Genomic DNA, 27,044 nt, shown 5'->3' with positions numbered 1-27,044 from the left:
AGGGTTAGTTCTGGTTCACTAAAATCACACAATAACCCAAACTAATTAACTGATTGAAGCAGCAATAGATCAGCAGCTGCTGTGTTCAGTGAGCTAAAATAGCCATTTTTCTCAATGGAGTCTGGTAGACATGAAACTGAAGCCATTAACAGCTTCATGTCAGAATGTTCAGCCAGATGGAAAGGTAATGAAAATAATCTTAATATAGCATACACCTAAAGTGATAAAGATTTTTTTTAGGTGGCTAAAATACATTTTGTTGCTGGACCCTCCACAGCAGGACATTTGCTTAGCTCCAGCCTGCTTCTCCAAACTGGGGGCATACCAACTCAAATCTACTGTATTTAATACACTGACTATTGATAAGTATCCTATGCAACCCTACATAAAGAAATCTGAACTAACCCTTTAAATAACATTTTGAATGCAGGACTTCTGCTTGTAACAGTGTTTCTACCCTGTGGTTTTACTTTTTACTCAAGTAATAGAGCTCCCACCACTGCTTATAACACAATACTTGAGCAGCCCACACAATGCACCACTGAATAAAGCCTTAATGGTGACAAACAAGCTGAAAAGCTAAACTGAAAGTTTTGTGAAAGCAGTAGGCTGCAGAGTGAAACCTCCAAAGTCAACACTCATCCCTGTGTATCCTGATATTGACCTGACATTTAGGAGTTATATGGGAATTAACAGTGATATGATATTACAGTAATGCTCGCATTTTGTTCTTAGGGGGATCCAGGGAATTTCTTGGAGGTCACTTGCTCTTCGCTAAAACCTACACAGTGTCTCCCCCTCACCTGCGCACCTGCGGCCGGAGGGGACAGGAGGACACCGGCTGGAGTTTGGACAGCTGTCCGCCGCTGCAGAGGAACCAGCCCAAACCTAAGGAGGGCGGGGTTAAAGAAAAAACAAGGAATTTCCTGGTGAGCTACGACAACACAGGAAGGTAAAGTTGGCTCCGTTGAAATGTGAAGTTTTAAACCTCGAAATGACGCAAAGGTCGGGCTGATTTATCACGATTTGACACGACCTATCAACCCCGTCTGTGTTAACGTGTAGTCGGGAGCCGTTACATCCCGATTAACGTAACTTTGAACTGATGTTAGCATGTCAACCTGTGGATAGCAGCTCAGCTGTTAGCTAGCATGCGAACGTTACCGCAGTTAAAGCTAACTGTTAGGCTGAAAGTTAAACTGTGTGGGCTTTGAGTGAACGGTTACTGTTATAATCTCGCTTAATAAGTACGAATTTAACCATATTATTGTTTCGTTAATGTTTTTAGCGCCGGTTAGTGTGTGAATGTTGCGGCTAGCTGAGTGATGAGGGAGTCCCGAGAGGAAGCGCAGGTTTAGTCACCCTGAACACTTCAGTCGGGCGGAGTCTTTACACCAGAGTTGAAATTCAGTTCAATATGTGGTTTTATTTTTGTCGTTTAATCATTTACACCACAAACACTGACTCTTACAAGATGCCAAACCCCAGAATAGTAATGTACAAGGATATAAAATAGGCACATTTTTACAAACTGAACAAGTAAATGTTTGACCAATTGAACGATTATAGAAATGATCCATGATCAGTTTTCTGTTGATAAGCTTATCGATGAACGCAGTGCTTTTCAAAAGTTTTGATTGAGGATTCAAGAATTCATTTTAAACTTTTTAAAATTACCTCAAAGCACAAATAACGCATCCATTTAAACTGGAAATAATGTGAGATAATGTAAAATAATGTGATGTGTCACACACTTTTAATTCCCATGTGACAACAGTGACAAAATTTAGCTTTTAAGGAGAATTTGCCCCTTTATTAGTAAAATGGATGTGCACAACATACTGATTCAGTCAGTTAAAAAGGCATGACGTTAATATAGGCCCATTTGAATATTGGAGTAATGTGTGGTTATCACAAAATCCCACGGCACACCATTTAAGAACCACTGGATTAATGAAACGATTGTTTCAGCCCTAGCTCCACACAAATGTAACACAGTTGGTCTTATCAATTTGCAAAAGTAAAACAGCTTAATTCACAGAAAACTACAGAGAGAACTAGTTAAAGGTCCAGCATGTATGGTTTAGGGGGATTTAGTGGCATCTTGCAGTGAGGACTATAGATTGCAACTAGCTGAACATTCTCTTGGTAAGAATTCGTTAAGGCCCTGATCACACACAAAGTGTTTTACAGGTTGCAAAACGCAAGGCACCACTCTTTTTTTCTTTAAATTGAATGCCACTACTAAAAAAATGCTTGCTGTGCTTTTTTATTGTTGCAAGGCAACCACCCAATCACCTCCTTACTCTAACCTTCCTGTGTAATCAATCTACTGTGTATTTATTTATTTCACAGTAATTAGTAGCTAGTCACTAAAATGTTGAGGCAGAGGGGACTTGCTGTAGCTCTGGTTGAGGGTGAGAGGTTGTCAGCAGATAAACGGAGATCTGTGTGGGTACAGGAGACCCTAAAAAAGAGGATGGATCACAGGGAGTACCACCAGCTGGTCCAGGAGCTTCGCCTCCATGATGGCTGTTTCCAGGCATATTTTAGGATGACTCGGGGCCCGTTTGACAACCTGCTGTCTATCGCTGAATACTATCAGGAGTCTAGGGACAACAGGGAGTCCACTGATCCTGCCAAATGACTGAGCACCACCAGTGTTTCCTCCATTGTTTACCAACTGTAAACTTGTTGTTGTGACCACCACAGAAGGCCGGCCTCTCAAATCATCCGACTGGACAATGGGGAGTTGTGATGGGCATTTTTGATGATATCCTGACACATTATAATCCAAACAATGAATCTACTAATTAACATCATAATTGGTGGATTATTTGATAATGTAAATGATAACTAGTTGCAGCATTCTGTGGTCTCACCTTCTCCAATCTCAGGATGTTAAAAAAAGCTGAATATCTGGAATCACAGGGGATTAAATTGTACGTGGGTGTCTCTTAAAACAAGAAACGCTTTGGGGGACACGCAAACTTTTTAAAGTAACACCAGCCATTGTGCGACCAGTGAGAATTAGGTCTGACAAGAGCATATCAACCAACCGACTAGGATGTGACAGCCCTAAACAACAGACTCTTATTTTCAGTATCCTGAACTCTTACATATTGTCTCTCTGTGTTGAAGATGAATGTGGGCGTGGCTCACAGCGAGGTGAACCCCAACACGCGGGTGATGAACAGCAGAGGAATATGGCTCACCTACCTGCTGCTGACCGTCGTGTTGCACATCGTCCTGCTCAGCATTCCTTTCTTCACTGTGCCGCTCGTCTGGACCCTCACCAACGTCATCCACAACCTGGTCAGTTAAAGACAGAGATACTGTATATAGCAATCATGTTGTATTTATTACATATTTGAAGAGTATGGATTTTATTTTTAGGGATTAAAAATATGATACTCACCATGCGACAATACTGACAGAGAGCCAGTTAGTAGCCAGTTAGTGTTAGACATGGACTTGCAGAGACATTCACATTTATCATTATTTTATTGTGTGTGCAGCTAGCATGGATCAGTCCAGAGGTTTAAGTATAACTAGAAAAAAATCAGTTTCAGTTTTAAATTTTATTTATTTATTTAACCCATATTTAACCAGGTAAGTCACATTGAGATCAACAATCTCTTTTACAAGGGAGACCTGACCAGCACACCAAAACTTCTTTCCATGAGCAGTAATAACATAGGAGTGTTCACAGGCTTCTTCCTTGCATTTAAGAAATATATTACTTAAATTTTATCAGCATTTGAAACCAGCTTAAGTTGTGAAAGCTGAATCTGGATTACATTAAAGACAGCCTGCAGTTCAGCCACAGCCTCTGTGACAAATGAGCCGGCCAATATATCACTGTGATATGACAGAACCCTGGGGTACACTATTACAAGCGTTGAGCCAGTTAGAGGTGTGCCTAACAAATTGAACACACTGAAGCCTATCTGAGAGAGAATTCAGAAACCAGCCCACAGCCTGGTCAGATATACCAATACTAGTCCACCTCTGATTTAAATTAAGATGGCCAACAGTATCAAAGGCTTTGGACAGGTTGATAAATAGAGCTGTAAATACAGGGGGGTTATGTGTCGGAATATTTCTTCGCTGGGTAGTTTCTGTACTGTTGCATAGTTTCAGGTCACCTGTGTCTCAGCCAAGAAGTTGACTTTGAACACACTGCAATGACTACAGCTAACAGTCAAATAGCATGTACGTTCTGCACCTGGGTGAGAGGAGATAACTCTCCAAAGCAGCTGGTGACCATAATTTGTACAAAGCGACAAAAGCCAACAAGGGCCGACTAGTGCTAACAAGTGGGACACACTGCAAGAATGTGGCTCGGTGAGGTGCCCACTAGCTTACCTGGTGGAGCGGGCACCCCATGTGCAGTGGTTGTGTGCTTGCTGTGGCTCTTTACTGCATGTCATCCCCCCTCTCTCCCCATTTCTACTGTATTTGTCCTTACAAATAAAGGCAATAGGGCCCAAAAAAATCTTGAATAAAGAATGTGGCTTGGTGTGTCAGGGCCGTTAGACAGAGCAGCAATGCTAAGCGAACCATCATTTGACTCCAGCTTCGTTTTAATGGACATATGAGAGCAGTATTAATCTTCTTGACTCTCAGCAAAAAGCACATATCAAGATGTTCTGATTATCCAGAAAATCTACTGTAACAAAAAATATTATTACTGATATCGTTGTATTAAGATTACATACACTGTGAAAGAGAATTTTGTTGCTCTCCTTAATTTATTTTTATATAGTAAAACTGTAATACATAATATTACAGTCCTGTTTAACCTAAACAACTTTAATTTTGTTACATTTTCCCACTTCACTATGAAACCACTTAACCATCAAACATTTTAAACAGTTTAAATTGCCACAGCTGCATCTATGAATTATTAAATATGTGGCAGGCCTGCACATGAATGAGGCATATTCACACAGTTGTTATGATTATGTTTGGTAAATGTCCTCTGTGAGACAGCTAATGATTCAGTTGTATGTACGTCTGAGTATCACTTCTTGAAAAGTGTGACCTGGAGGGAAACCTATCTGTGTTTGTGTCTAACAGTGGTTGTGTATCTCCTCTGTGTGTTTTGTCCCCTGTAGGTGATGTACCTGTTTCTACACACAGTGAAGGGCACTCCCTTTGAGACACCAGACCAAGGCAAAGCCCGCCTACTCACACACTGGGAACAGATGGACTACGGTGTCCAGTTCACATCGTCGCGCAAATTCCTCACTATCTCACCAATTGTTCTGTGAGTATGTTTGAAAAGTCCTCTGCAGAGCGGGACAGTTTGTGGTTTCTCTTTCATTATGGTGGTCAAATCAGCATGTAGTCAAATATGTGATGAGTTAGCGGGAATGTGTTTGACTCAGTCGTTCAGGATGTTGGGAATAATTTGGCCTTTTGAGAACACCTGGGAACAATTTTAGGCAAATGAGCCTGTCAAGCTTTCTGTTCTCACACGCATCATTTGTTATGAGAGATTTTCTAGAAATTCTTTGTAATTTTTCAAAAACAGTGGGTCCTTGTTTTCAGATAGTGGTAGATAGAATCAGCCTCTCATTTCTAGCTAGCAACCACTGATGTTGTTGGCTGTATTGACAGCTGTTATCAGCATTTAATCAGTTGTAGCTTATGTTATTTTCATGATTTGGTTGGAAAAACTGTCTCTGGCCAATCAAAGTTTCCAGCTGACTCATTTCAAAACAAGAATCCTTTAAAGGGGTCTTAAATACGTAAACTTTGGATGGATTGACATGAAACATTGTTCCCCAGAGGATAAATCCTAATGGCTTTGGTGATCCCCCCCTGACTTTTCCTTTAGTGCCACCATGAGGTTTATGTGTGAGGTTCTTAATGAAATGTCTGGACAACTGTTGGTTGGTTGCCAAGAAATTTAGCTCAGACATTCATCTTCCCCAAAGGGATTAATTAGTTTTGGTGATCCCCTAACTTTATCTATAGCACAGACCAAATTTTTTATTCCTCCAGTATTTTAATTGTCCATCAAATACCTGCAAACAAATGATATTCCCATCAGCTTCAGCTGCACTTTGTGATTAATACTAATTAGCAAATGTTAGCATGCTAACAACACACTAAATCAAGATGGTGAATATAGTAAACATTATACCTGCTAAACATGAGCACATTAATACATTTTTATCAGGCCTGGGAATCACCAGAGGCCGCATGATAGGATATTATCATGATACTTAAGTCATGATACAATTTTACTGTGATTTTAAACGTGTTGTGATATGCTGAGTATTGCAGTAAAATATGTTGCAATTTATTAGTTTTCATTCTCAAATCAAAAAGCAATTGATTTTATTATTCAAGTAGTCTACCTAAAGTTTAATTTGTATTTGTGATATTAATAATTTATATAATGAAAAAAATTGGCGCACTTGCTATGTGTACAGTTTACACAGTCACAAAAATGGGCTACATGTGGAAATCCACATAGGGGTCCATGCCGACTCTCCTGACATGGGTGGATAACGACATTAACCTCATGCAGTCTGTCATCGAAATAAAAAGCAGCCTTTAGTTTTGCTGGAGTACAGTTGATTCTGTCTCACCTTGTCAAACTGCTGAGTGGAATAAATATGCTAGTTAGTCATTTAAACAATTCACTGTCTGCACATCCTTTATTATGTTTTTACCTGAGGAGAGTCATTTTATCTGCAGAATTTTTACTGAAGACATAAGACCAGATTGAAGGCCTGAATCATCATCAACTTATGTTTTATCTACAGAGCACTAACAGAGCACCAGAAATGGATCACTCAGACTTTTGGAATTAAAAGGTTGTAGTTACACTGATGCACGTAAAGGTGACCTGTGGAGTTTTCAACCTGTAGTAGCTTTTTTGAGCGCTGTGTTTTTACTGTAGGTGGAGTGGATCCCCTTTTTGTATGTCTCATGCATGCATACGAGGACACATGCACACAGGCAATGCAGTACACAAATGGTTTCACACTACTCCACTGACCTACAGGTGGCAGTAATGTGCCAGCAAGTTTCAAACTTTTAAGAAAACTTAAGGTGCAAGTTTGCTGCTTTCATCATGTTAGTTAAATCTCATAAGAATACACACATTGCATTTTGGTGAGTAACAACGGATGTAAACAAAATGTGTTTGTTTCCAAGACAACTCTACAGGGCACCATTAGTAGGACACTGAAAACAATTTGCATTGGCTGGGTAAATTAAATCCCACTCACTGGCTTCACTTGTATACTAACACAGGCAGAGTCCAGATTTTATAGTGCAGAATTTGTATTAATAAATGAATGTAGGCAGGGGGTTACTACACAGGCAAATGTATGATGTCATTGTCCACAGGTAACGAGTGTAACAGGTGTTGATGATTGATGACTGATTTGACTGACAAATGATTTCTGGTAAACAATAGAAACAAGAGGATGAAAGCAAATGCCCTTCACCAATGGCACAGGTGAATGACATTGACATTAAGCAGTGGTCTCAATGCAGTGTTGAAAGGCTGGAAACAAGATGCTGTAAAATGCATTAATAGGCAAAAATGTCGGGAATAACATTCATTAATATTATTTCACTGAACAAAGAACAAACAGGCAAATATAAGGCCTTAGTTTGAATTTGTAAGGACTTCATTGACACAAACATTTTATCTTTTCACATCTTTTCTTATCATTTATCCATCTTTTAATTTCCTTTTGTCAAAGTGAGTCCAGCTCCTCTGTATGAAAAGTCCACATCTCTTCTGAATGAAATCTTTAAACCTACCCTTGAACATAATTCTAAATTTTTACCTTATACTTGTACTTACCTGTTGGCAAAAAGTAGATTAATCTAACTCACTCTAACAACCATATTCCCGTGTAAAACCTACCTCTACACAGGACCACATAAAGGGCCAGTTTCATAGACAAGGTTTAAGCCTAGTGTCGGACTAAAACGCTCACTTAAGCTCTCTTAACTTAAAGAGACTTGCACAGACATATCTTAAAATAGTCGTAGGTTTAGCCTGTTCTGGATTAAACTAAGCGCGGTTGCAAGAGGGAGGGTCAGAGCTAATCTAGGATCCTCCGAGGAGGCAGGTTTAACTTGTGCTTAACAATGTTTGTGAGAGAGCATGGACTACTTGGAATATCTAAATGAAGACCAACGTGCAACACAGAGGTCAGTCAGACGAGTACTTGTTGATAGGACTTATTTACTGAATTACCTTTATGATGATGCTTTCACGTTGCAGCGGTTCAGATGGATGAGAAATTACTCTCTTCTTGTTTCTGCATTCTCTGTTTAAAGCCAGTGTAAGGTTCTTCCACAGAGTTTACAAAGGCAGATATCACTCAGTATAAGCAATATTAAAAAAATGATATTATGAGGATGTCTCACCTGAAGTTGTTGCACTGTCCTTGTGGTTACATTTTAATTTGCTTTTGTTTTGCTCAGTAGCAGCAGCATGGTCTTTCAGTTACTGAATGGTTTGACACAATTTGTTTTAGTAGTGTTTTTTTCCTACTCACTCAGTTTTCTGAACACATTTCTTTTTGCCTCTGGCATTGTTTGGTCTCAAGATTCACACCAGTAATGGTGTTTTTATGGGCACCATGAGACCAACAACATGTGCCTGTATTTAAGATAATGAGGCTTAACCCAGGTGTTCTCATTAAGTCTTACACACCTTACTCTGGGACTCTACTATCTAAGCCAAATTTAAACCGTGTTAATGAAAGCCACTCAAATGTGATTATTTAACTAGTCCACATTAAGGCCTGCTCCTGGTTTAAGAGGCCGTTTACACGTTGCCGGCTATTTTCATAAACGGACATTTCACCGTCTCCGTTTTCAAAAAGATCTTCGTTTACACTTACCCGTGTATATATACACAAGAGTATGCCAAACCTGTAGGTGGCAGTGTAACGAGAAGCTCAAGCCTTCCATGTATCCATTGTCACCATAGCAACATAGGTCGCACTTTTTACACAGGCGCAAGTTCCGGCGCATACAGTGACGTGGGCTGCCTATAACTCCGTTTATCTGCGTTTATCTCAGTTTACATGCAAACGCGCAACCGGAGTTTTCCAAAATCTCCACTCTGGCCGGAGTTTTTAGAAAGACTCGTTTTCAGAGGAGAAATCTCCGTTTGCGTGTAAACGAAGGGCACAAACGAAGGAAGATGTCGCCGTTTATCAAAATCACCGTGTACGTGTAAACGGCCTCTAAGCTAAACCCTGTTTGTGAAACCAGCACATAAACTACTTAGCTTTATATTTACATGTAATTTTTGGATAAGAAAAACATTATTCGTCCAAAAATCTGTCTTAAATTTGGTTAAAAATTATCATGAAAAAATCTTGAAAAGCATTACATTTAAGAATCTGATACCCGTTTGCAGCCTGCTGCAGTTTTTTAAACTTGAATTCAGAGAACTGAAAAACTTAAACCTTTATCACACTTGTATGATTAGTTGTGGAGTGTATTTTCACTTTTAAATTATGAATTTTTGTTGTACGAAGTTTTTTGTGATAATGTTGATCCTGACGTGTCGATGCTACATTCACCTTATTCTCTCTCTCTCTGCAGGTACATTCTTGCCAGTTTCTACACAAAATACGATGCCACACATTTCCTAATCAATACGAGCTCCCTCCTCAGCGTCCTCCTCCCAAAGTTGCCTCAGTTTCACGGCGTACGGATATTTGGGATCAACAAATACTGACAGAACTGACTTGAACACTGGATTTTAAACCACCAACACTGGACTTCTAGTTTTCTGTTTCTGTTGAATGATTTTATGTTTGGAGGTTGAAGAGAAGAGAACCAGTTGGACTGATTTGTCTTTACTGTACAGAACGTGTGGCACGATTTCTAAAAGCTGCAGTGTGTGCTGCCTGTTGCAGCCTGGAAAAAAATATGTAAGTGCACTGCTGCTGTTTTATGAAAGTAATTTTATTCCTTTACTGACATTCCTGATGTAAGTTTGTCAAAAAGCTACACTTTTGCTTAAAGAAAGAGCAAATTTGAACTGCACTGCTTTCAAATGTGACTTTTATTCGTTCCTGTTAATTTCTGTTACAAACTGCACTGGCTGCACGTCTGTAAAACTGTTTCTGGTTGTTGCCATAAATCTGAATGAATTCATTGTGGCAGTGTGGTTCATGTTCTGAATGACAGTTGCAAGTTTCCCTTTACTTTCATGCTTTTTGTCTTGATTTACTATGAAGGATTTACATGCAGCATGCATTTTCACGCCTACAATAAACACTGCAGTCTTGCTATCACACACATATTTATGTTACTTACGTGTTCTCTAAAAGCTGTATGGTTTTTTTTTTCCACTCATAAAAATGAGCAGTGAGAGCTACATGCTGTGCACACTTGGTTGTCTTAAAGTTGAGACGCTTTTAAAAATGAAAACAATGCAATCATTTGTAAATACTTTTCAATCTATATTCAATTGTATACACTACAAAGATAAAATAGTTAATGATAAAAACTCATCAAACACGCTTCAAATAAGTTGGGACAGGGGCAAATTTACCAGTGTTACATCACCTTTTCTTTTAACGACACTCAGTAAGCATCTGAGAACTGAGGACACCTCCTGTTGAAGTTTTCATCTCGTCTCGTCGTCCTCCGCTTATCCTGTTGAAGTTTTTCAAAGTGAAATTTCTTTCTCAACATTAACATTCAGACTTACCAAAACCATTTGAAAATGCTTTTAAGACAAGCTGTGTGGAAGATCGGGTCAAAATCCCAAATTAACACAGAGATTAGTTTTGTCATACAGCAAGCGTCTTGAAGCTGGTGTTGCAAACAAAGGTTTCTCCAAGTATCAAATAAATGTTGCGTGTTCAATACTTTTTCCTGTCATTCCACTTTATTGCACGCAATTTTTATGCCTCTATGCCGGGGATAGCTGTGGACTGAGGCAGTATGCTTTCAGGTTGTCCATGCAGTATGTCTGCACCACAGACTACATAAATAATGGATGTAGCTAGGGACGTCACCCATTGAGTTGGCATCAGCCGTCACCATCTTGGTTTTTTGGAGCCAGAAGTGACCATATTTGGATGAGAGGGTGGCACTGTGGGGCAGCAAGGGATGGATCTGGCTCATAGACTGTAGCTACACCTCAACAAACTGTCACTCACATGGCCCTGCCCCTTCATATGCATAACTTTGCGCCTTAAAAAATGTAAAGGGGTGAGTTACACAAAATTCACACTCTGTACATTTGTCATGAGTGTTGAAATTAGCTACAGAAACCAAAAACGTTTTTCGTACCAGGCTGTAAACATGTTTATTTCTGCTGTAAATTTGGGCATTTCAACATGGGGGTCTATGGGGATTGACTCTGCTTTGGAGCCAGCCTCATGTGGCCGTTCAAGGAACTGCAGTTTTTGGCACTTGGGTACTGGCTTCATTTTTCAGCCTTGAAGGTTTGGCACTTGGTCTGTGCATCCGTACAACTCTCATGGACGCGATATCAATCAATCAATTTTATTTATAAAGCCCAATATCACAAATCACATTTTGCCTCAGAGGGCTTTACAACATACGACATCCCTCTGTCCTTAGGACCCTCACAGCGGATAAGGAAAAACTCCCCCCCCCAAAAACTATAACGGGGGAAATCTCAAGAACACCTTCAGGAAATTTCTTCAAATTTGGGACAAACATCCACTTTCACTCAGCAGTGAACTAATTAGATTTTGGTGGGCAAAGGTCACTGCAATCCCATCTGTCTCATACTTTCAAACGCAATATCTCAAGAACACTTTGAGGGAATTTTATCAAATTTGGCACAAATGTTCACTTGACCTCAATGATGAACTGATTAGACTGTGGTGGTCAAAAGTCACTGTGACCTTGCATCTGCCTCATTCTCGTGAACGTGACACCTCAAGAAGGCCTTGGGGGAATTTCCTCAAATTTGGAACCAGCGTCCACTTAGACTAACCAAAGAGCTAATTAGATTTTGGTGGTCATGGGTCAAGGGTCAAAGGTCAAAGGTCACTGTGACTGTGTGTCACTGTGATGACATTTTATATCAAAAGGTCAACTTCACTGTGATATCATTTTATTCTGCAAAAAAATAAATTCTGGCCATTATTCAACATCATAATTCAGGAACAGAGAGAGAACGACATTTGGTCACATACTGTATAAGAGATAATAATCTTGGGCGTCCACTTTGAAACTGTGCTGATTGTATAGATATTTTGTGGTGTGGGTGAAGCATTCATGTTTTCACAGACATGGATCTAAGCTGTAACTGCAATTTTTTTTACGATTTCTCTATCTGTGTAGGTTTATTGAGATCTGGTCTAAATTTACTGTGAATAGCTGCATTCGACATTTAATGAAAAAGAACTGACATGTTGAATACTTATTTTCTCACTGTATGTCAAAAAGGATTTGAAAATAGTTGCTTTTTGTTTTTTTATGTACGTTTTACACAGCGTCCCAGCTTTTTTAGAATCAGGGCTGCAGATAAACAGCTAATTCCTTTGTATGTGTAGGTTTATAAGAATCCATTGATCGATTGTGGGCTAGTTATACGTTTTGGGAAACTCCAGACACTTTACATGAAGCCATCATAAAAAGGCTGTCACAGCATGTGCAATATGCCCGTATATGCGAGGGATTCCCCCCTCATACGCATGCAATATGATCATGTTTGCACTGTAGTGAGGTTTCCCTGTTGGTGATGCATTTTTTAGGGAAGTAAGTCACAGGAAATGCAGCTGCATGTGCATATGATTACTGTGTGCCAACGTGATCCCAGGATGCATGCAAATCATGCGAGCTTTATCAGCTGTTTCATAGATGTTGTGTAATCGAGTGAAATCATTTGCAACACTGTTACTGGGGTGTTCCCTGCCTTCAGATGCTGTGAGGACGGTCACATTACAGTAAAGAAGTCAGCGATGGCATGCAGATGGGCTAAATGTCATCAGATATGGCTCACTGACGTTTAGAGAGTGGGAGAGAAAGGATGAACACAATGTTTTTTCTCTGCAACATATACTGAAAGCTACCTGATTTAAGATAACACTATCTCACTTGAAAAGCAAATTTATGGTCATCCACTGCAGGTTTTTTCCCCGCTTTCGCTTTCATTTCAACGTGAACTCAGGGAGCCTTAATGAGAGGTGGCAGATATATGCTGTGACTTTAAAACTGACCAGACATTTAGTGGGACACGCAATGGGAGTGTGTGCCAGTCATCACTTAGTTTTGACTTTCACAGAGTTACATGGAAAGATGTGCCAAAGGAGATATCAGAGTGAAATTGCAAAAATGAGAAAGGTCAGAAATTTCTACCTTGCTGCAGATGCAAGAAATTCCTGCGAATTCTTATGAAAAGAAGAGGAGGGGGTTCAAGTAAAATGACGTTTCATTTGGGAATCTAGATAACAGGAGGGAAAAACAAAAGGTGTCATTCATCAGACTGACCTTGAGTGATTCATTTCCCCAATATGCAGATTCAAACTGTTTGCCGCATCTGTTATAATCAAATGCAGCATCTGCAAGTGCCGTGTTTGACACAGTTCAGCCCTCTGCCATTTGTTAAGTGGAAATTCTACAAATTCATCCTCATCTTCCTCTCACACATCATTTAATTAGGACAAAGTCTCTGTCTCTGCTGCTCTGAGGAGATTAGTTGATCAGATACTAAGACATTTACCAGAAACAGCATTGGCAGTAAATTAATTTGTCAAACATGTGCCCCATATTTGCAGTTCTTCAGCCTATCAATGCTATGATTATCTGTTTTATACCACTGTACACTGATTATCTTTGTGCATTCAGCAGTTTTTTGACAAAGATGTTGTTGTTTTGTAAATGATTGACAGAAAATGGCAACATGAAGTTGCAGCCATAGATGCAAAAAGGAATACAGTAAAACTCCAGATATCTTAAATTATCCTTCAGAAAATCAATAAAGAAATCTTGTAGTGAAAGAGGTGGTATTCAAATCTCTCACGAAATTAAAAGTAGCAGTACCTCTAAGTAAAATAATGCAAATATCAGCAGCAAAATTTAATTAAATAGGGTTGTTTTTTTTGGTAACAGTGTGTATTTTATGGGGTGGCATTGTTAGCGCCACGCCCAGGTCTGGACGGCCAGTGTGCATACTTTCGTCTGGCTCCTCTCCTGAGACCAATCTGGTCGGGTTGAACCTACCAGGGGCCGCAATGACACTGACTGAAGTGAGATGAACAGACCAAGAACTTTATCTATTAGATAAAAGCAAAGTTTTAAAAGTTAACTGAGGCAGACTTAGCATATCGCAAAAACCTTTAAAATCGCAGTAAAATCTTGACTTAAATATTGTGATATTGTATCATGGGGTCTTTGGTGATTCCCGCTTCCCCCTGTACTCAGAGTATTTAAAGTAAAAAGTAGTCATTAGGCAGCAGGCTCGTCACAGTTCAAATATATTTTTTATTCAAAATACTTTGGGGACACTTCCTAACACTTATGTCCTTTAAAATGAAAAAAATGCGAAATACAAACTTGACCAAACTTTTCCTCCCCGAGCTGAAAGCTAGAACAATACCTGCGGCCTCATCATGCTGCTGTTCTGAGAGGTGAGACCATAATGCTCATGTAATCTGGATGCTCTCATTAGAGGCTAACAGCTATGAACACAATGTTTTCAAAACATAAAAACCTTTTCTAAGCTAAAGACAACACAAACTACCATCACACAGTAAAAAGTTCACTGTTTTGACCTCCAATAAAAGGTCCCGATCACCGAGTATCAACATTTGTAACTTCAAGTTTAACAGAAGCCTTTGTTCCCTAGAAAAAGAGGAGATCTGGCTTTAGTGCACAGTCTTTGAAACTACATTTCTTTGTCTTTTTTTTTATGCTCATAACAAATCTGACCACATCGTTCTGTCTGTGACTGTCAGTCACTTTTCCTTGTGGTGCCTCTTGTGACTGAAACCACAATTCATGTTTTTGTCTCAATCCAGCCTCCACAGTGATTGCTCACAAATCAGTCCGGACATCTGTACAGAAGCCACGGAGAGCTGATCTCTGCCTACCTTTCTGAAAGGCTCTAACTGTCTCTGTCTTTATAAGTCTCTGAACACAGTGGCGTCTCACTCCGGTTTCATCATAGGCTTAAGATCGTCTTCCTCGTCGTCTGTGTCAAAAAATTCGTCCTCAAAAAAAGATCCTCCGAAGCCGTATTCCTGCGCGTGGACAGACACCTCATTTGACATCAAGTGAGGAGATCCTTCGACGAAATCAGCAAACCTGTGGATTGAAATCACAAGATCAGCAACAACATCAGGGTTACACAGAATATAAACCACGTACTGTATCTACCTACATACTACACATACACCTATATTTACAACTTAAGGGTGACATTTGGCATCACTGCAGCAGCTGAACAGGTGGGAATATTGTCCCTACGGATAATTATGCATTGGTAATTTACATCCACTAAAAGTGTTTGTTTTTGCCACCGACCAACTCAGATTGTAATTATAAGTGTCTGACAGAATTATGGAAAGAACTCTTCAGAGAAACTGAACATTTGTTTTTGCCTTTAGCTGGCATTTCTGGTATTATGACCAAGACTCGCTCAAGGAAAGGCTCGTTCTTCCTGCAGGAAAAACAAAGATGTAAAAGTTAGTGAGACTTGGAGAGTGGAGTGCTGAGAAGTTTGTTGTGTTAGAGTACACAAAGCACAGCTTAGTGTCATCTAAAAGATTTTCTGTGTTACATTGTGGCTGAAAACTTAGCTGATTTTGACGATGTGGAAAAGTCTGTGAGATTTCAGAACGAGAGACTTTTCCTTGAGCGAGACTTGGTCACAATAACAAACAGACCAGCAAATGATGTAGAAAAACATTAATTTCTCCGTAGGGTATTTTCCATAATTTTGTCAGACACTTGTAATAACAATCTGAGCCTGTCAGTGGCAAAAACAAGCACAATTTGTGGATGTAAATTGACAGTGCACAATTGCCCCCATGGATTACACTGCAGCTTGTTCTGCTGCTGCAGCTGCAGTGTTCTTTCTCAATAATGGACCAATTTCAAAACCTGGAGTTCCCATTAGTTACTTAGACAGAAAAACATGGGAAATAACAGTCCAGGTTCAAAAATAAAGACGTTTCCCTTTAAAGCCAACTACTCTGGTCTATAAACCTTCTGATGCTACCAGAAATTCAATTATGGGATAATCAGAGGATGCTCACACAGGGCTGGGGGACATGATAATTATTAGAAATTATTCCTGTAATGATTTGTAATTTGTAAAAACACAGGCAAAATCACATGAGTAATAATTAAACTAATGTTCACAGCACCAACGTCCATTGGATTAAACCTCAAAGTAATATAAAAGCATGAAAAACTAAAATCTGTTCATTGTGATACCTAAATCTGTGTTGTGTTCACCCCCTTGGAGGTTTTTATGTTTCACAATCTAAAAATATTGAATTAAAGTAGATTTTGTGATGGAAACACATCCCTACATGAACAAATACAAAATACACACCTAAATCAACTGTGGGTCAGCATTTTGGTTTCAGAGGTCACATAGTAAGTTAATGGAGATGACCTGTGTAGTCGGGGTTTTAACTTAATGTAGAATGGATACACCTGTAGTGTTTCCGGAAGGTCCAACATTTGGTGAGTCAGTATTTTGGCAAAACCTGCACTTCTAATCTTTCTCTGTTGATGACTGTCATAAAAGGCACACTAAATCTACTATGATTCAGTGTTACATGTTAAAACATGAAAACTCCCAAAGTGGGGGAGGAATACTTTCGAAAGGCTCTGTAATGAATCACAGTAACTTGATCTCTTCATGGTTATACTCTTATGAGTTATTAGCCAGAGCAAAATGTCAGTTAGTGTGTAAATCAAGAGTGTCTTCCTATTTTTGTTAAACCAAAGAGGGGGCTGAGCTTACATCATGTCTTATATAAATTATATATATATATATATATATATATATATATATATATATATATATATATGAAAGAGACCTTTTCGGAGACTGAAGCCTGGACACTGCCTTCCACGGGCTGAACTCTGGGCTGTTGCAGTACTTCCTCAGCTCATCCAGAGCACGCCGAGTCTCTTCCTCCGCCTCTTTCTGATACTCCTCCTCAGTCAGCAGTCGCCGTGGCTCCGGCTTCCAACGAATATACCGTTTGATTTTCCTGCACAACACAGCAAATGCTCAATAAAAAAAATCCAAATTATAAAAAATGATGCTTCAGTAGTTCAAGCAATGTCAAGTTGGATAAATCAAAAAGGTAGAAATAAGCAGAAATTATTAAAGACTTTCAAAAGAACCAATGACCTAAACTACAGTAGAGATTATTAAATTATTTCCTGAAGACTCAAAAACACAAATGTTCTCAGTAATTAACATGTGACAATCTTGTTTACAACCACAGAGCTACATTACAAGCATGATAAAACAGGAACACCTTATGAGCTTTTTCGAAGTGGCTTTTCTGTTTTATCTGTAACTGTACTCTTACGCCACCTTCTGTCAGCACTGTGAACACTCACCTCCACGCAGCAACGGCCAGAGAGACTGGGTACTCCAGGTGTTTGGAGAACAGAGCTGCCACGATGATGGCAAAGGCAACTTGCTGAATTTGAATCCCCAAATAAATCAGGAGGAGGCCAAACAGCTGCAGCGTCCACGACAAGATGTTAATGCTCTTCTCATCCTCCAGAGGACCGTAACGGTAACACACGGCGAAAGTGATGAATCCCACCACTCCTACGTAACCTGACAAAAACAGAAATACTGACTTACAAAGTGTTAAAGTAGAATTAACCCAAAAATTATTTACAGTTTTACATGTTTTTTCCCTGACATGCAGCCAATAAAATATGCTGTATTTTGTCTCTTGGTCATTCAAATCACAAGGTTCAATGTTAAGCAGATGGTGTACTACATGTAGATTTAAGCAGCATTTTTCACCATATACTTGAGTATTACAAACAGAAAACAAGGGCAGGAGACAAATCTGTGTCTTAATAGAGACTTAACACCCACAAAATGATCATTTGTCTATCAATAACTCATTGCATGTTACCTTGAATTCATGAAGAAAACTCTATTTTTTTCGTATGCGTCAGCAGTGATCAGAGAATCCACAAACGGCGAGCATTCTCCATGAGCTGAAGTCACAGGGATCCACATTTAACAACAGAAAATCTACATCAAAACGTCTGTTTACAACTCTCGCACAACTCGTGCAATGTAATCCAAGTCTCATTTTCCCAGTCGTACGCTCAGTACTTCCAGAACTCAAGCATTTTTGTTGAAACCTTACTAGTTAAAACACTTCTGCCTACAGGTGGCACCTAGTTGCGTGCCTGGACACGACATGCCCATGAGCTCCATTTGAGAAGTGTTCAAACGCACGTTCATGCGTCCTACTCATACGACTGTTGTACTGATGTGTTTTAAATCGTAATGTTTAAGCGGAAATGCATGTGTTTGAGAAGTACTGAGGATACGGCTGAATCAATGAGACCTGGATTAAACGGTGTGAGTTGTGTCAGTGTTTGTATACAGATGTTTTTATTTGGTTTTGCTGTTAAATGCAGCCATGTTAACTTAAATTCAATAAGGATGTTCGCCTTTTTTGGATTCTACAGTCACTGTGAGGACATGCAAGAAAGACAAAGCAGTCTTCACGAATTCAAGGCAGTACGTGTTATGTAAATGGTATATTCTCTTAAAAGGATTATTCTAAACGTTACAAATATAGTGGGTGCATAACTTTTATGCTTAGTGGTCCAAAAATAGCTTTTAAATATGCTACATCAAGAGTCTTGCTTTGGTTTAATGTTTCAAACACCAAAAAGTCACATTGTTAATGAAGGGTCTGTACCTAGCACCACGTTCCAGTGTTCTCGCAGAATCACGCCGAGGTTCCTGAAGACAAGCTGGATGGCGTACACAGAAAACGACCAGCCACCAACAATCAATGCATAAAAAGGGCTTTTCTGTGGCAACAGCAAAAACAAGGGGAACAATAATTAAGTATGACGTCAAAGTGACTTCACTCATAAAATTATGGATATTTGAGGGCAATGAAATTCCTTACCTTTGGCAAAAAGCGTGCCAAAATGAAAACGATGATGATGAGAGAGGCGATCATGCCTGTGCTCATCCCAGCTGAGTAGAAAAAAAGCTGACTCCTTCATTTAAGAAGAAAGAATAGTTAATAACATATGATGACCCTGTTAAATCCTAACAATGGAACATTTTTTGAGGAAGAAAAATTACCTGCTGAGTGATCCTGCAAAGATGAACAACAACGCCCCAGCGAGGAATACCAAAAACAGATAGATATCAAACTCTGCAAGGAAAAAAGAACATTGTGTTGACCGTGTCATATCTTTCAATATAACCAGAAAACAAACAGTATTCATTTGTTTCCCCACTTACTACGAAGGTGCTTGACAGTGTACTTTGTTTTGTCAGCAGGATCGATCTTGAAGCACGTCTTCTTGCTGAATAAATTGATGTTAATAGTTGTTTCATTGTGCCGCTCACGTAACAAGCTCTGAAACCAGCCCCAGACACTGAAGCGATCCAGCTCCTGCAGCTCCTCCTCACCCTCCACAGTTGCCACCTTGAACACGTTTGAACTCCAAACTTTGACCTGTCAGAAACCTTCAGTTATTACGGACCTAATTCACAATAAGGAACTGCTTTAAGATACAACCTTTGTTAATAACCGCTGACACTACATCCCTGACATATTTCATGCAGAGGCTTCTTTTTTTCTTGATGTCATGGATCACAACATATTTACACTTTACACCACAATGAATTCATTGCCAAGAACCACAGAACTTTTTGTTACCTGCGCTTTTTCAGAAACATTATCTAATTATTTTATGAGAAAGTGCATTAAATACAAACTTTAACACTTCTGGATTTGGCTGAGCACCATTCATGTAACTTACCTGAATTCTTGTCCATGTTTGCTTCCAAGTTGGCACCACAGTGTTTTTGTAACAGAACCTGTTGGACCCTGACATGACGTACTCCCCACCATCCTGGAGATCAGTTACTGGATGTGTGTTACCTGCGTTTGATAAGCAGCAACATGCACGTAATACTGAGATTGCATCACGTTACTTTAAACAGTAAATTGGCCTGTTTACTTTAAAAGAAACCTGTGATATGGACAACAAATTTAAAAGATGTCTGTTCTGTTTTATATTCCTGTTTGCACCATATTCTATATTTCATTTATATTACTGCTCTAATACACACAAACACTAAGTGTGACTACTTAATCATCAGTGTAAGAGACACTATGTGTGAACACGTTCATTAAAAATCGTGCAAAATTCAGTTTCAGACATTAAATCATAGATCATGTGTGACAATGTGCAAAGACAAATACATCTATACTGAATGTTGATCATGATGCCCCTTTCAATTGAGTGATTGATCTCAAGTACAGTTTAGCTGAGCAGAGAGCTGCATTAGGCACAGGAGCAGATAATGTAATTTGAACTTCTTCAGTGAACGTTTTAAACTGGATTACATCTCCTGTCATTCACATCAGACTAAATTAACTGTGCCGACAGGTCATTCGTGGCTTATTTTGATACCCAGAAGGCCACTACAATCAGTCATCAGTCTGGTGTACACTTTTAACACAGACTTGACTGACTCTGCTTCTATTAATCAAACTGTCTGTTTACCTTGTAATTTTTGTCTCCATATGCTCTTGTATAGTTTGTAGTCAGTTTTTTAATCTATTCTTATTTTAGTTTTATATGGACCTACGTCTTTTAATACTTTTTATCTGTAATATTTCTCTTCTTGTGGTGCAGTAGAAACCAAATTTCCCTGCTGGGGATCAATAAAGGTTTATCTTATCTTGTCTTATCAGAGCTGAATGTCTGTTTATATTTCTGTGCATACGTTGTCCCTGTCCCTGGTTAGGAAACGTAAGTGCACATACGTAACATTTCACAGCAGCTTGGATATTAAACTCATTGTGTGTTGGGACATGCCGAATGGGCATCTGCACAATGATTATGTGTGTTTTAAGGTATTTCTATGGGCTAAAGTATACTGTATATGAACCATTAAATCCTGCTACTTAACTGGGTCACATATCACCCCAATACTTGCCTCCCTCCACTGCTGCCAGTTAACTTCAGAATTGATTTTAAGGCTTTTTCTAATAACTTTTAAAGCTCAACAGTTATATAGCTGACCTTCTGACTACCAATGCTCAGAGTCGCAACCTGAGATCCTCAAGCCTCCCCTTACTAGTCGTCCCTAGATCGAGGCTGGTAACTAGAGGTGATCAGGCTTTTGCCACCAAGGCATTGCATTGCTTAATACATTTTTTTATTGGAATACTTTCCCTTTAATGCCTGATTTGTACTTTTGTGATTTATTTCCTTTTGTTCTGTTTTTGCCTCTGTACACAACATTTTCTTAGTTCTTAACATTTTTTCACTGTTATCTTATTATTGTCTTATTTTCATGCACTGTGTAACCTTGTTTAAATCAGTGCTGCACAAATAAAATATTATTATTACTCTTATTATAGTTAACATTTCAGCAATTATGTATGTGTATATATGATAAACATATTGTGCATTATTTAAGTTATAAAAAAGGGGTAGGACCATGTACACTCATACTTCTTCCACATGCAACACTTATTTATTTTGTTTAAGGATTTACCTACTGTATATGTTTACTGTTCATTTTATTACTTATTCTTGTTTTTTTTTTAATATTACCTTACATGTATTTTTAGCTTGATCATTTGTTGACTTACAGTCCCAATAACATACTATATTAAGCTTAAACTAATACATAAATGCATATCATAAGCTTAACAGATATAGTATTTGAACAGAGTAGAAATGTTTAGGTGTTTACATTATTGTACTCACTCCCTGAATATCGTTTATGTTGCTGCACATATGAAAAAGGTTTCTATTAGTGACGCATAGGTTTTATAATTAGCATGATAAAAATAACCTGAGGGCGGGGCAGGGCTCGAGCAAAGTTTAGATTTTTGTTCTCAGGAAAAATACAACATCTAAGTAAATAATTAAATTAAATTAAAGTCCTGCCTTGTACATAGACAGAAACAGAGGACAGTCCGCAGTGACCGGGCTGACAGAAAGACTTAGCATCAAATAACTTCTGTACAGTTTCACTTCATCAGAAAACACCAAACACAAGCTAACATGAGTTAGCCGCAAGCAATGATACTTGTTTAAAATACGTATCAAATAATTGTTGTTTCCGTAACTGCTGACTAACACTGCTTCTTACCCGTATCCTGGAGCCCTGAGGTTTGAGGTAAACAGATAAGCAGCACCGTGATAGCCGTTAATTTAATACTTATAGAGGTGAAATCGTTTATCATTTTCATGCATCCCGCCATGATGATAGCACCATATCTCCCTCCTCTAATGCTTAGCCCCGCCCCTTCCGCCTCTGACAGCTCGGTTGAGTTACAGGCCATCCAGCCAATCACAGAGTCACACTGGATGTCGTCATCGTCAGTGTGCGTTCAACGTCTCTCCAGGCGTACAGTTGGGTTACACTTTTAGCCAGATGAATTGTTACGCTATGTTTAGATAAAATAACACAAATTGTGACGGGTTTATTTGTCAAATAAACAAAATAAAGATAAAACATGTTTCCCTAAAACTACAGTACATACCTGTCAAAGTAGTGAAGGATTTAAAAACATTTAAATTTACTTTTGGGATTTCTTTAAATACTAATTATTGCACAGTTGGGTGGAGTGATGTTTCTACAGTCGTGTTACTGGCTACAACTAGTGGTGGACTAAGTACTTAGATATTCTACTATAGTAAAAGCAGCAATACCACAGAGTAGAAATCCTGCATTCAAAATGTTACCTAAGTAAAAGTACAAAAGTGTTGAAATAAATATATATTTTTAATACCAACAGTAAAAGTACTCATTAGGCAGAATGGCCCTTATCAGAATAGTGTATATCATATTATTGGATTATATTTATTAATGCATTAAAGGGGAGCACCACCTAAATTATAAGTATCAATATGTTATTTCCATGGCCTGGGAAAGTTCAATAAATATTTGTGAACATGAGCTCTCCTCTAAAGCCAGAAACCACAGAGCTAAGTCTCAAACTTGTGATGTCATAGTGGTTCTCAAAGGGTGTGCCCTGTTGCCAATCCAGGTGTGCTGTGGAATTTTGTGATAACCACACATGATTACTGATATATTCAACCAGGCCTATACAAAAAAGTTCTGAGTAAATTTTTTAATTGACTGTATCAGTATGTTGTGCATATCCATTTCCTAATAAAGAGGCAAACCCAAATTATGTGATTTTAATTTAAAAACCTTTACAGGGGAATCTATTTGTTGCCGTTCACATGGGGGAATTACAAGTGTGTGACACAGCCCTGATTGGCAGCCAGTGTGAGGGATGATAGCAACTGAAAGGAGAAAGCCGTGAGAGGGACAATGGATGGCAGTGTTGCACAGAGCAAATTACAACAAAGCACCAGCGACAACTTATCACCAAAACAACAGAGAAAGAAAACTGTCAGTAGACAGTATCACAAAAGCTACCTGTCTTACTTTTCTTATTTTATTGCCTTATGTTGTGGTAAGAGTGATTACACATGTTACAGAGGCTGTTGGGCACAGATATAAACACAGATGTGCCTTGAGATTTTGGCTTGACCTTTGATGTGACTTGGGCAATAAAAGTTTGAAAACCACTGTCATACTGCCAAAGTCTGCAGCTGTTCCATAGACAATGAATGTGAGCCTGATTTTATGGACCCACAGAATGTTTGTTTTCCTTTTTATACCCACATGAGCTTTATTAGTGTTCTCAGTTCTGAAACAGAAAATGCAACCGTATACTCAGAATTCCCCTGACTGCTCTCATTGTCATCGAGAACACGTTTCACCATTCATTATCTGTGGTGCAGCTCTAAACTTCATTCCTGACATCACAAATTTGAGTTTTAGCCCTCTAGTATTCACGTTTACTAATATTTTTGAGAGTCAGACCACAGAAATAACTTGTATGAATTTACAAAATGGGCATAGTTCCCCTTTAATGTGTTCATCATTTTAATGTTGCATCAAGTCGAGGTGGAGCTAATTTTATTTACTTTATACACTACTGGAAAGATCAATCTATAATAAGATGTCATATATTCTGTATTAATAATCTTAATATGCAAAGTAACTAAAGCTGTCAAATCAATGTAATGGAGTGAAAAGTACAATATTTCCCTCTGAGATGTGGGGGAGAAGTAGCCTGTGAAGTCGCAGAAGATGGAAATACTCAAGTAAACTACAAGAACCTCAAAATGGGACTTATATACGTACATGTTCTTTGTTAAAACTGAATGGTAAAGTATGAAAATGTGTATTGTGTGCCCTACTATGAGGTTGTTAACCACAAATAAAACTTATTACCAAAGTAAAAACACATAATTTACTCGAAAATATTAAAACCTCTGCATGTGTCCACTACAGTAAATCAAGTGTCCATTATTCTGTGTTTGAAATATTGTAATTTGACTGTGGTTAGGTTTTTTTGTAGCTTATTAGGAGCTTATTTAGTGCAGCCCGGATGGAAACTCTGCCAAACTGTGTACCTTTAGTACAAACGTGAGCATCTGTAGTTTGACGTTGGTGGAGTAAGTAAATATGAGGAGAGATATGGAGGCTGCTTAAGGATAAGCTTCACTTAAAATATTACCACTGGATTTGTCCTACAAAAACACACTGGTGCATTAGAGCTTAGAGCCTGTGACAAATTTTATATGTTTTAAGGTTCTATGGTAAGAAAAATTAGGTATATCTCCATATTTGGCAGTTTTCTTACATCTTTCTTAGTTTCACATGTAAAAAATGACTTAAATACCCATTTTTAGTCTTTTTTTTTTAACAAACTGGTAAACTGGCATCTACAGGCAGCCACAGTATTAAAACAAGAATTTAAAGGATTCTTCCCATGATCATATGTGCAAAGTTAGATTTAGAACTGCAGACAACAGGCTCTTACAGCACCTCTGCAAACAGCTCACCTTCAACAGGTAAACTTTATTTACCTGCCGTGCTGTGCGATGGAAAAACACATACGACAAAAATAACAGGGAACTTTAGACGTGGATCAGCCTGCTGCTTTTGAACATCATCACTCAAGACAAGCCATCATCAGCTAAAGACACACCTTCAAGAAGGTAGCCCTGTTGTAATGGCAATGCAAATCCCTGCTGTGCTGGGCTGACGGGCCAAACCAAGCCAAGCCATCCCATGAGTGTGGAAAAGGGGCACAAGAGAGGATCCGACACTGTCTGGACTCTGTGATACCCTCTTGTGGACAATCAGATGATATTCCATCAATGTGAGACACTGAGAGCTTTAAAGACAAACAAGACAACTACAGTGCACAACCCTAATACACCCACTGACATATAGAATTTATAAAAAAAAAGCAAAGCAAAGACACAACATATGCATACATAAGATGCCAGAGTTGCAAATAGCTGTCCATGCATGCCCAGACATGCTGTATTTACAGTGAAACAAACAGGCAGACACTCAGTGGTGTATTGGAGGGTGTATGCAGGTATACGGGGTATTCCCCTCGCCTCCTCTTCTGGCTGTTTACAGTAAACGCCTCTCAGCCAAAAAGCCATTGGAATATAGGACAGTATACCTACTTCCTTCTTGGTAACCTGAACTACCACTACCTTACTACTGATACCATGTGCACATTGCCAATGAACATAAGTATGATTTAAAAGGTAGCTCAAATAAACTGTACACCAAGCCACACTCAACAAGGATGGACTGACGTGACATTTTGTATAGAAAAAACTCTCAGAGAACTCCTAACTTAGCCTAAAAAGATTAGTAAGGAGTCCTAGTTTAGGAATGATTTAGGAAAGTTCTCAGAGCAACTTTGAGCACGGAAGGGACAGTAAAGCCCTGTTTCCACCGAGCAGTAGCGTACAGTTCAGTTAATTTTGGTACTTTTCTTTTCGTCTCCACTGTGAAAAGTTGTGGATGGTACCAATGGAACCGTACTGTACCGTCCCCATTTTTGGTCCCCCCTCTGTTGGGGTACCTAGCACACAGATCTGGTACTAAAAGGTGGCGCTGTGAACACTACAGTCTGATTGGTCAATAGAGGGCTGAGTTGTGACTGGTTTTGAGGCTCATGTAACCACTGTTCATACCATGCAGAGTTTTATTCGTAACCTGTAACTATAAAATGAAAGGATGTTTTGCTGCCTCTCACAGCAGCTGGAGTCTGAGAAAAAATATCTTAAACTTTTACCTTATTGAGGAGGTGTGGTTGACCCTTTTGCTAGGTATATGTTCTTTTTACAGATGTGATTGGTTGTCACAGACAAGGCTTGTCGTGAGCCTGCAAGGTGTGGACACCCAGTGGAAATGTAATTAACTGCATCACAATATGAAACTGTGAAAGTGTGTTTGGAAGGTCAAGACTGATCTAAGTCATCACTGTTGCACTGTTGCATTTTTCCATAGATCTTAGTGTTATGTTCATTTTATTTCTGGCGTCATAGCATTTTTGTGTTGGGTGGGAAATGTGTGTGTATCACTAATGAGATCGACCACAAACATTATTCCTGCAGGATCTAATCTGTAGCATTTCATTAACTCACAGTCATTCAGTGTTTGGACAATATGTCACCTACCTTTTTTGTGTTTCCACTATTTTCTCATGTGCTTAAGAAACTCTTAAAAGTCCTCCTCTCTACTCTTTACAGTTTTCACCCAGGAGATCTCTTAAAGGCTAAGATGCTTTGTGAATCATGTATGTGAACCATACACTTTAACTTTAAGAGGAACTTCTAAGAAACATTATAATTCTTAGAATTTTCTTAGAAGTTCACCACTGGGAGCACCTCTTTGTACTATGAAGCTTTGTGAATACAGCTCCAGTATTCTAGTAGCCTAATGCCAT

General features: G+C 38.9%; 2 protein-coding genes across 2 annotated transcripts; one reads left to right on the top strand and one right to left on the bottom strand.

Moving 5' to 3' along the window:
* The first annotated feature begins 805 nt into the window (after positions 1–805).
* Positions 806–10,159, top strand: ormdl2 (ORMDL sphingolipid biosynthesis regulator 2). The gene is made up of 4 exons (XM_033628047.2): positions 806–952; positions 3,142–3,315; positions 5,121–5,272; positions 9,601–10,159. Exons 2-4 carry the CDS (start codon positions 3,142–3,144, stop codon positions 9,734–9,736), a joined length of 462 nt encoding a protein of 153 aa, XP_033483938.1. The 5' UTR covers positions 806–952; the 3' UTR covers positions 9,737–10,159.
* Positions 10,160–14,452: 4,293 nt separating this feature from the next.
* nemp1 (nuclear envelope integral membrane protein 1) lies at positions 14,453–22,487 on the bottom strand. The gene is made up of 9 exons (XM_033628317.2): positions 22,355–22,487; positions 20,002–20,123; positions 19,478–19,694; positions 19,316–19,388; positions 19,134–19,227; positions 18,918–19,032; positions 17,578–17,803; positions 17,043–17,219; positions 14,453–15,294 (listed from the first exon to the last, which is right to left on the bottom strand). Exons 1-9 carry the CDS (start codon positions 22,464–22,466, stop codon positions 15,138–15,140), a joined length of 1,293 nt encoding a protein of 430 aa, XP_033484208.1. The 5' UTR covers positions 22,467–22,487; the 3' UTR covers positions 14,453–15,137.
* Between the last annotated feature and the right edge of the window lie 4,557 nt (positions 22,488–27,044).

This window comes from Epinephelus lanceolatus, chromosome 8, assembly GCF_041903045.1.
Source record: "Epinephelus lanceolatus isolate andai-2023 chromosome 8, ASM4190304v1, whole genome shotgun sequence".
Classification (NCBI taxonomy): Eukaryota; Metazoa; Chordata; class Actinopteri; order Perciformes; family Serranidae; genus Epinephelus; species Epinephelus lanceolatus.
Note: the sequence above shows the minus strand (reverse complement) of the source record. Positions and strands in the feature narration are given on the sequence as shown.